The sequence below is a fragment of the Notolabrus celidotus genome, chromosome 19 (genome assembly GCF_009762535.1).
Source record: "Notolabrus celidotus isolate fNotCel1 chromosome 19, fNotCel1.pri, whole genome shotgun sequence".
In the NCBI taxonomy this organism is placed as follows: domain Eukaryota; kingdom Metazoa; phylum Chordata; class Actinopteri; order Labriformes; family Labridae; genus Notolabrus; species Notolabrus celidotus.
The window spans coordinates 10,916,723-10,927,629 of NC_048290.1; the positions used below are offsets into that span (position 1 = coordinate 10,916,723).

The window sequence follows — 10,907 nt, forward strand, 5'->3', positions numbered from 1 at the left end:
TGAATATATTTTTTTTCTCCCTTTTTTGCAAATTAAAACATTTTTACAATGTTAAATTTAACTTAAAAAATGTTAATACTAAAAGCATTTTGTAGGCGTTTTATAATAGTGTCATGAAAATTGTTCATGTAAAATTTAAAAATGTATTTAGCTCAACTCATTACACACAAACAGTAAGAAGATGAAGCACATGTATGTAGCTGAAACACACTAAGACCTTGTTTCACCGTTCCATCTTTCTGGGTTTTCTTGTTGTTGCACCCGAGATGAGAAACACCAGATCAGTGACAGATTTAGTGTCAAATTTGAATGTCAACCAGTAACTGGGTTGCCCTCTCTATTCTTCCTACTGACAGGTGGAAATAGAAACCCATGGAAACAGGAAATTGAAGGAGTGTTTTAAGGGAAAAAAAAACGTTAACTGCGACATTGTGTTACTTTGCTTGTGGCGATCTCGGTATTATTAGAGGGGATATTGTGTGTGAGCTGACTGGGGACTAGTGCTGTCATTAAAAGGTGCTTCTCAATTACACTACTAGAGAAAATGACTGAACTTCATGTTCAGACACGCTTCACATGTTTACATACTAATTAACAATAGTGATATCAAAGTATAATTGTTTTCTGAATTCAAATACATTTTATTTTATTATACTGTAAAATACAAAACAATAACAAAGCAAATTTTATTTACAAATGTACAAATTCAAGATTATATTACATATTTGGCTATAAACAAAACGTCTTTGTTCAGAGTTAACTCAATACAAAAATATGAATGTCTCATATAAATTATTGCACTTTGCAACCGCAGTGCATTGAAGATTGCCATCACCATTTTTAAGTGAAGTGTTCACCTGATTTGTGTCAGATTGTGGAAGAGAGGTTTCTAGGAAACACACAAACAACCTTATGGCACTTTTTCTTTGCTTCTGTTTTTTCACCCATTTGAATATTGTCCTCTATCTTTGGTACCTTTCTTTAAAAAACCTTCATCAGAGTCACTCAGCACCATTCTGTATAAATTAACATTGTACCTGAAATTAATGGCATTGCAGGTGAAATGTGTGTATAAATATAGATGTATTTATTAATACAGTATTTTGAACAGTGTGTGGTTGTTAACAGTGCCTTTATTAGCATGTTGCTGGTAGAAGGCCTCTGGAGATGTTTGTCTGTTGCTCCTGGTTTCCCTGACAAAAATACATTTCCAGTTAAAAGCTGTTGGCACCTGGTCCTCCAAGTCTTGTCAGTTAAATAAGACAAATTCCAGTTTGGTCCCTTTCATAAAAGTTTACAACCCTGACTGAGAGGTCTCGTCGAGTCACCTACAAAATGTGCGAAGACGGGATCAGTCTCGAGAGAAATTCTGGGCTCTTTTTTTTTTTTTGCCGTGAACACCACAGCTTGTCTTGTTGCTTGACAACGGCTTGAAGGCAAATTATGGTTTCGAAAAAGCGTAGCTCACAAGTTTGTTCAAGGTTCTTCTAAAATATACTGTTGTTGTTGTTGTTGTTGTTGTTGTTTTTTCTTGGAGCCTTCGTGCCATCGCCATGTCTCATAAGTGTCTCTTCATATGGAGAGCGAGGTGGTCCGACCTTGAGAAGGCCCGGTCACATTTCTGACACTGAAACGGCCGGTGGCCCGTGTGTTTCCTGTAGTGGCGTGTGAGCTCATCCGAACGTGCAAACTTCCAACCACAGCCCTCCCAGTCGCAGTGGTAAGGCTTCTCCCCTTTGATGGAAACACAATACACACACAGAGCAGTTAGTGCTGGCCCTGAGGTTAAACTGGCCCAGCCTTCCCCTTCACTTTGAGGAGAAAAGAGGTCCATCCTGTCCTGCAGCTAGCGTATAAAAGAGGAGCTAATCGGCCTGGGGTTTGTATTTGGGCAGAGATCAGTATCAACCTGTTTCACTGCACCTGCTGAGCAACTCCCCTATCCCATCCCCCAACCCATCTAACCCCCATTCATGACTCTATACATGTCAGTTCATACAGATGTGTTGCTAAAATTAGCTCTGTGGTATAAAAACATTATGAAACAACTTTCTTAAAAAGTGCCAACATATTAAAAATGCTAGTTCAATGTGAACATTTAATACAAGGGTCCAAAAAAGCTGAAAAAACACTGCAACAACAAACAGTTACATACCTGTGTGTGTGCGGTGGTGTGCTTTTAGGTGCGAGCTCTTTGTATATGTTTTCCCACAGCCAACATAGTCACATGTGTGTGTGGCAACTCTTTTCCTCGGCCAGGAGCGCCGACCTCGTTTGGGCTTCGGCTCCTCCGGCAAGCAGTCTCCGCTGGAGATCATCAGGGCCTCTGAGGGGTCAAAACATCCGGACTATTATCACATACGAACATAAAGAGGGTTGGTTTCTGTACTTTGTTTACATCATGTCGGGTTGATCTTTGCTGGAGACAGTGCTGTATGACCTTAGACACGCAACGTTGTAAAATGTCCAAATGCATTTTCTATCGTTTTCAGCTTAATTCAAAAGTAAGTAGCCATGTTTCATGTCCAATAATTTTAAAAGACTCAACCAAAGCAGCAAAAACAGAAACTTTCTAAAAAGCTACAATACCATACCAGTGTAAAAAAAACAATGGTGCCATGAAAAGAAGCATAGAAAGGTCTCACATACATCTTGGCTAGCTAAGAACATTAAGATAAAAGTGGGTATGTATGTTTAACAAGCCTGAGCTGTAGGGTTAGGTTCTTTTAAACTGCAGGTTTTGAGAGTATAATTAAAGCCCTTAAGATGTATTTAAATAGAACATATAGACTTTGACTTTCTCTTCATGTTCTGTAATCTATAGGGTTTTACTTTCTTTAACATATATGCTATTTTCTAACCACTTAGAAAAAATCAAAAGAAGTTAGTTTAATTATTTACAGAGTTAAGAAGCCACAAGAGACTTAGAACTGTTATCAAAGCAGCTTTAAAACTTAAAAAAGAAACGTGTTCTGACCTTGGTACTGCATGGAGGAAGGCTGAGGATAGGAGGAGTAGCCCTGTGGGGAGCTATGGTGGTATCCCTGGGGAGGTAGAGAGATCTGAGCGTGGGGATGCCCGAGGACTGAGTGCTCCCGGCTCAGAGGATGATCCGGGGAGAGGGAGGAGGATGAGGATAACCTGCCGGCCGTCATGGATCTCTGTCCACCATGGAAGCCATGAAGGTCTAAATGGCTTGGGCGCTGCTGCTGTGCGCTCCCACGGCCTTGGGAGTTCACCCCAGCCAGGTGTAGGTCTATGGGCTGCGAGATGGTGCAGTTACTGGGGTTCTCCTGCTTTATCCTGGGGCATGTAAAAGGCGGCGAGGCACGGGAAGGAGTGGGATCTGACGGAGAGTTAACACAGGCTTTGCTTACATTCACGCCTTGGCTATACTCTCCCAAGTCCATTGTTGTCTTGACCACAAATTTGCCATGGAGGCTGGTTGGATGGAGGTAAGCAGGGTCCAGTTCTGGTCTCATGAGCTCTGCCACAAAGCCTCCAGAGGGGGAGACGTCACTGATGTCTGGGATGGTGTAGAGGAGCTCACTAGCAGCACCCTGAGGGGAAGGGAGAGGGTAAGATGAGGAAAAGGAGCCCGAGGAGGGAGACAAGGCCTGGGCAGAGCTGCATGCCATGGCCTCCTCCTGCTGCTGCTGCTGCTGCTGCTGCTGCTGCTGCTGCTGCTGCAGCTGTTGTTGCTGTTGCTGTTGCTGCTGTAGAATAGAGTTCGACAGGATAAAGTCATAGTCTAAGTCCAGGTCTGGCTCTGTGTGTTTTTTGGACATGCTGGGGCTTGTGCTGGTGGCAGTGGGATGGTCAGGGTCAGGGCAGCTGCTTCCAGTTGGCACACTGGTTCTCTTAAGATGGGACAACTCCTCCTTCCATCTCTAGAGGAAAGGGTGAGGGTCAGGGAAAGGAATTAATGACTCTGCTCTATGAGCTTCTTGTGTCAAGTTGCTGTTTAGAAGTGAAGTCAGAGCCACACTTGAGTTTGTCATGTACTACGTAGTAAATTGTGCTTGTTTTGAACAGTACAGGGTGTCTGATAAAAGCATAGCTCAAATCTTGAAGCAGAAAAGACACTGCATCTGGAATGGAAAGTAATTATTATGACAGCTAAGTCTGGTGTAGCAAGTGTCCTTGGCAGTAAGCACTTCCTAGAATACAGATTATTCTCCCTCACAAAGAAAATGCATTAGTGGTGGCACAGGTAGGTAACACTTGATCTTCAGGCTCACTCTGCCATCAGATGTTGCAAATAATTCATAGTCAATTCAAAACTCACCATGAATACAAAATAATCATATCATCATAGTGTGCATCAGTTTTCGACAGTTTCCCCTGCTGGCGTCCCCAGCCTCTATGCTTATGTAAACAGGTGCACACCCCAGAAGAGTGTGGTGTCAAGCACATAATAACACAGGAGCTAAAGCACTGTGCATGAACTGCATAGACTACATATTTCCCTTTCGCATATTTTGGGGATGCCAGTGGCTACTTGACATGCACATGCAAAAAGAAGTGACCACAAGCTACTCACTAGATTGGCACTTCCTACGGCTTTGCTCTTGATTGTTGGGCCGCTGGTAAATGTGGATATGGATGGTAGCAGGGTCCCACCTAATGCCATCTCGACGTCATTGGGAGGCTGCCTGAAATTGAGCAGAAAACAGGGGTAAATCCTTTTGGAGGAGAGATCCAGTCTCTTTTAGTCCATAATAAGTGAATGATCGTCAGTTAGAAAAAATGTTATGAAAAGTTTCTCCACACCTCATCAATAAGAATCTGTATGTGGTGGTGTCCTCTTGGTGGCTCTGCACTGGCTTTTCGGTCAAATATCCCCGCGTTTAAAGTTTCCGCTCCGCCTCGCGCGTTATTCTGAATTCCAGTACATGCTGCCGCTGATGGGCGCGCGACAAACGGACTGACTTTAAACGCAAAAACACTTTATAGACGTGAAGACGGGGAGGCGGCGTACGGGGGAATCCCTCGCGCCTGTTGCCATGCAGCGACCGGCAGTCTGTACTGAGAAACCCGCGTGAGCGGTATCCTTAAAAATCACCGGAGCCAGAGCCACGCCCAGAGCCGGTTACCCCCGCAACCAGAAAGGAAAAACAGTTTAGCGCAAGGGAGGGAGCACGTGGGGGAAAGGCTGGGGCGAGCGGGGAAGAAAGAGAGAGAGGGAGGGAGGAAAGAGAGAGAGGGAGGGAGAGAGGGAGGGAGAGGGAGAGAGAGAGAGAGAGAGAGAGAGAGAGAGAGAGAGAGAGAGAGGTTTGTTTATATACCTAGCAACGATACAAATCCTCACCGCTGTTATCCCTGTGAAAAGTGGGTGAAGAAGCGCACTTTTTCAGCCTGGCTTACGTGGGAATGACACTGAGTATTATTTGGTTATCTTCTAAATAATACCTGCAGTGTGCATCACCTGGGTGACCATAAGCCAACATAGCTTCAAGCTAAACCTGCACTTTATCACAGCTATACAATTATAGTCTTACTACGGAAGCCCTAAAAGGGCATGATTAGTAAATACATTTAATTTTCTGTTTTCTCAAGATCGCAACTTATTTTTTTCTTTATCTTAAGATAACAATCTTTAGATTGGTTTTCCCTTAATGGTTCCTCGAACACATTCGATAAGACCTGAAGCCCTCTCTTGAATCATATTGAATCTTTGACTTCCCTGCCTGATTGTGATGACTGAGCCCTGGAGATAACGAGAAAATTAAGTAGAGATCTCAAGAAAACTGAGAAAATGAAATGTATGCAAAGCTGGGGTTGGTAGTCAGATTTAGATACACTTTTTGTTATACTGATTAAAATTATCTTTATGTCCCGATGGCAATCAATACATAATATGTTCTTAAAAAAGAGAGAAAAACTAACTACCAACTGACTACCAACCCTAGCTTTAAACACATCTTATTTTCTCTGTTTTCTGTAGATCGCAACTTTTTTTTTTTTCTTAAGATAACAAACATTGTTTTCTGGAGATAATGATAAAAATAAGTAGAGATCTTGAGAAAACTGAGAAAATAAAATGTATGAAATCGTATTCTTTTAGGGCTTTCGTACTAAACATAAAAGGTGCATATTTATGCATATGGTAATCAAGTAACTTCAGCTCAAAGGAAAGGCCTGTTATCAGTTTCTTTAATTGTTTTTTTTTTCACGAATATTGTTTAGAACATTTTGCCTCAGTAAAAAATAAAAAGACAATTCGCTGCGAGACATTTATCTTACAGATTGAAGATCAGAAAAGCATAATCGAGCTTCGTTCTCTGGATAAAATTAGATAAATTATCTCATTAACACGAGAAAAATAAGTTGAGATCTTGAGATAACAAGTTTTGTTTTCTCAAGATAATGACAAAATTAACTTGTTATCTTGAGAAAACTGAGAAAATAAAATGTATTTAATCATGTCCTTTTAGGGCTTCCATACCTGGGTGACCATTAGCCAACATAGCTTCAAGCTAGGGGGCGGTTAAACCTGTACTGTATCACAACAAATGCAATTACAGCCTTACACTATCAATTCTACTCTTGTTTCTGAGTATACATGGATATACTGGTGTGTTGTTGAAGATAAAATAATAAACGCCTTACAACTTGCAAAGCAATATGGGTAGGCCTACTACTCTTGTTTGTATTACATCACTAGATTGCAATAGAGCCTAACCCACAACATATGCACAAACTTCATCACATTTTTTCTACAATACTAATATTAATGTATTTTTTATCCATTTATATTATTATTATGTATTCATTAACAACCACTGATAAGCTTGATATAAATGCCAGTTTACAGTACATAAAGCCTTTTACAAAAAAATAATAGTTTGTGCTTGTTCAAATTACAACAACATAAACATGAAAAACATACAAATATTCAGTCAGAGCACTTTATTATCAAAAAAACAAATGTTATTCAAATGTGATGTAGAGAACACACAGGTAGGTTTAATGTGAATGAATAAAGAACTTTACCTTGGGCTTCTATCTGGCCCGCCTTCACTTAATAATGTTTATTCCTTAAAATTCACACTGTGGCCTCCTGTCAGAAGACTGACGTTGGCACCACAGTATGACAGTTCTGTATGGGAAAGGACTCACCTGGGAACATAAAAATACAGAGACAGCTTACTGTAGAGTTTGAATTGGGTTCAGGCAGTGTTTGCTCAGAGCTAGCGAGCTAACACAAACCTCTCAGTCCAACATAATTAGACACATTTACTCAAGAGTTCAGTGTGAGAGCAAACAAAGCGCTTGCCGCTGATCCTGCTGCATCAGGATCTTGTCCGTTAGGCATGTCAACAAACATGCTGTCGTTGCAACAGGACACATTTACTGCCAGTGTATGCTGGTGTCCTCATTCAGTGTATTTAAATTGCATGGAGGTGCATTGCTTTGGTTAGCAAACAATAACTGGTGGGAAAAAATAGAGACTACAACTGCATTGAAGATTTGTAAAGAAAAATGTATCCTGTTGGGCAAACCATGTTTTATTGTGTCTTTATTTAATCATAAGACTCTTAATCCAACTTGTACCCGAGTGTAATTCTGTCTCTAGTTGTGTGTTGAAAAGTGATGGCTTAAAACAGCCTATGTTTGCACTCCACCTCTTGTTCTTGAAGACCTGCTTCCTACAGCAGGTAAGAATACAATAGCAGCCGTGTCATTATAGCCATATTCTTTATGGTGTGGGATAAAGGTTTTGAAAATGATCCTGAAAACAAAGACTTGACTTTGACAACTTGAGGTGCTTCATATCGCAGTAATGACAGAGAGAGGAGGAAAAGAGGGGGAAAAAAAGATAAAGGGAGGGAAGATGACACCACTGTACGCTTTCCCTGACACAATGAAGTCATGGTGATTTAGTAACGCACACCAAACCCTTGTATGGAATATGTTAATGCAACTCTTACAGTATTAAGTGAATGTTGTGAAGAGGATATGATAGAACAAGTTGCAATACCCTGCCCATGATGAATCATTCAATCATTCATCACACTGCTCCAGATATAGACTTTATGTTAAAGGAACTGGTGACTTAAACACAGAAGCTGATGGGAAATTGTTGATGTAATGTTGTTTTATCCTCAAGGATAACTTCTTAACTCCATTATCACTGTCATTTCTTCATGTCATCAAAATCAACAAATGTCCTCAGTGTTTTTTCTCTTTTTTTTTTTTACAGTGTGGATCCAGCATGGATGTCATGACACAGTCTTGAGAAAGCAGCCTCAAACAGTTATCCTTTCAAAGGTGAGCTCAGGTGCTGTTCTTGGCAGAGGCAAGAGTTTCGACCGCTTTGACATTCAATATTTTTAAAACAGTTACAGTGCAGTTGACATGTTCATAGGTTATGCTAATATTCAAATCCAGATCAAACTCAGCTACTAATCTCCTTCTAAACATTGATATTATCTTAATAGAGAGTAAATAGTCATATAATTCGATGCACCACTGTAGAGTATTTCGACGTGCCTGTGACTTACATAGTTTTCCTCCGGTGTCTCTTGGTTAAGTCTCCCCCTCCTGGAAAGCACCCAAGTGAATATGAGCACCACCGGATCATAACTCCAGATATTGAGGTTTGCAGTGCTCTCTTCCAGATGCTGTTCAGTAATTAAAAAATAGCTTTCATTCTTTCCTTAATTTTTTAAAGCTGAGTCAAGCTTTTTTGATTCCTAGTGCTACACTTTCCTCCGCTCCATCTCACATTAGCTCTAATACAATTATACATGTAGGGACTTTGTGTCAGATTTGTCAAGCTGTATAAAGCCAAAGAACAAGGCCGGGGGACAGGTCTAGCTTTTTGTATTTTGATTGGTTTGTTTTTTTTAACAGCAGTGTTTTGATTAAAAGTCAGTATTATTATCATTAGTTATTTACAATAGCAATTATACTTGTGATTGTAACTGCAAGTTCACTGACGCCAAGACCTAATCAAAGATCATAAAGTGTCTGTGCTTGACAAATAAGGAAGAAACAACAAAACTGAAATCCAAATTCAGGATCAAGCATTCAGTTCTAGAAATTAAAACTAATAAATTACCTTTTTTGTTTTTATAATTTATTGATTAAGCTACAAAATCAGATTTGAGTATCAGTCCAGACCCAAACCCAAAAGATGTACACACCTTGATTACAATGATACTGCAAAAGGCAGTACATCAACACATTTGAAAAACTGAAAGAATTGCATGCCTGATATTTCACTTAAAAAATGACTTGAATTTATGACTGATTGTCAAAGTAGCTGCCAAATAATCCAGTGAGCAACAACCTGGATTCCAACATTGAAAATTTGGTTGCCAACATGGTGGAATCAGATCAAATTGACCAAGGCCTAACCAGTTCTCCACCGGCTAAATTACAGTTATGACCTCAACATGTCTAAAGACACATTTTTGTCTTATAATTTTTGATAAATTGGTACTTTTAGAGGTGAAAAAAAGACGGAAATGATTATTAGGATGGTATTTCGTTAAACGCATTTTCCAGCAGCCATTTAAATCCAGTCCACGGCGGCATACTTGTACTTTAATGCATTTTTTTTCCCATAGAAAATCATGAATACAGAAAATGTATGGCCAATGTGATGATAACAAGAAGCTCCAGAGACATCATGAAGGGAGTCATTTCAAACATCCCCCACAGGAGAAGCAAAAGGAGACTGAGCAGCTCTGGTTCCAAAGGTAGAAAGACCCTTATATGCTGATGTATCTGATCGATACCTCAAGGCTGTCTTCTGTGCAGGAAGTCGCAAGTTTGTGTTCTGGTGCCCTCTTTTAAGTTTATTGTTGGTGACTGTGATGACCTGTATTACACTTTTTTAGCCACAATGTAAACAAGATGCAACTTGGAAACTGTTTTTAATAGACTTTTGAATTTGAGATGACTCATGGCAGATGTGGGATTCCCTGTAAAAGTTGGTCTACACAGAGACGTCTAATCAACTTCTCTGAGTAGACCTCAGAAGAACTTGACCCGGTTTTCAACAACATTTCAACAGTTGCCAACTCAGCTGAGGCAGATGGCTGCCTAATATGAGTCTGATTCTGCTTGAGGCTTCTGCCTGTTAAAGGGAAGTGTTTCCTTGTCACTGTAACTTGCAAAATGCTGCAAAATGTTCTGCTCATGGTAGATTAAGATGAGATATGACTGAGTCATGTCTGTAAGGTGTGACTATCTTATCTTTTCTTGGTGTTGGGTCTTTGCTAATATAGAGTATGATCTAGACCTGTAAAATCACCCTTAATGGAATGATAAAAACCCTTAAATGCAGAGTTTCTACAGTCAGATCATTTAAAAATGGAGAGCTTGAGTTCATGCCTTGTTTTCAGGCCTACAGAGTTAAAGACACCTGTTACTTTGGTCTAGACACACTGAACACCAGCAAGCAGAGCTAAGCACATAAATCATCCCAGTGACAGAAATTAGCTTTGGTCTCTTTTATGACAAAATTGTCTTGTTTTTTTCCCACTGGCCTACTGTACTAACAGACAGTTGTGCTATGAGATGGTATGCATATGGATGAGGTTTGAGTCAGTGGCTGTTTGTTTGGACAATCCCAGCCAAACCTCTATAGCAGGACAGGGCTGCGGCCACGCTGGGATGCAACCAACTCAAACTGAGCTTTCATCATGTCATATAATTTAGTGGTGGGCTTCCACAGGGTCAGGAAAATGTATTCAGGGTACTGGGTGGTGGTCCTGGTCATAGACATGCTTTAGGGCAGTGAAAAATGGTTTTAAAGAGGAAGCAGAAAGAGGGGAATCAGCGAGAAACAGACTGAGAGGGAGGAGAGAGAGAGAGCTCCTGCCGGGCGGCAGGCTGTCCAGCCTCTGCCTGCCCTGGGATTCCTCGGCAGCCTTAAATATGCCAGTTATTTT

General features: G+C 40.6%; 1 protein-coding gene and 1 long non-coding RNA gene across 3 annotated transcripts; one reads left to right on the forward strand and one right to left on the reverse strand.

The window, feature by feature from the left end:
- Positions 1 to 953: 953 nt before the first annotated feature.
- On the reverse strand, positions 954 to 5,118 carry klf4 (Kruppel-like factor 4). Of its 2 annotated transcripts, none has more exons than XM_034710407.1 (5): positions 4,774 to 5,118; positions 4,544 to 4,655; positions 2,978 to 3,890; positions 2,156 to 2,326; positions 954 to 1,734 (listed from the first exon to the last, which is right to left on the reverse strand). In XM_034710407.1, the coding sequence occupies exons 1-5, from the start codon at positions 4,776 to 4,778 to the stop codon at positions 1,559 to 1,561; spliced, it is 1,377 nt and encodes a 458-aa protein (XP_034566298.1). In that variant the 5' UTR covers positions 4,779 to 5,118; the 3' UTR covers positions 954 to 1,558. The 2 variants fall into 2 exon arrangements, with proteins under 2 accessions (XP_034566298.1, XP_034566299.1); XM_034710408.1 differs by having other exon boundaries at positions 2,978 to 3,560; positions 4,774 to 5,116.
- A 3,086-nt stretch (positions 5,119 to 8,204) lies between these two features.
- Positions 8,205 to 9,924, forward strand: LOC117831446. The gene is made up of 3 exons (XR_004635003.1): positions 8,205 to 8,274; positions 8,538 to 8,603; positions 9,579 to 9,924. It is a non-coding gene; the product is annotated as an uncharacterized LOC117831446 (long non-coding RNA).
- Positions 9,925 to 10,907: the final 983 nt, after the last annotated feature.

Bases quoted from the DNA above. Each gene is read 5' to 3' on its own strand.
- klf4 (XM_034710407.1), bottom strand. The intron at 3,891-4,543 runs GTGAGTAGCTTG...CCTTTCCTCTAG, and splicing joins CCGTAGGAAGTGCCAATCTA to AGATGGAAGGAGGAGTTGTC. The intron at 1,735-2,155 runs GTATGTAACTGT...TTTCCATCAAAG, and splicing joins ACACCACCGCACACACACAG to GGGAGAAGCCTTACCACTGC.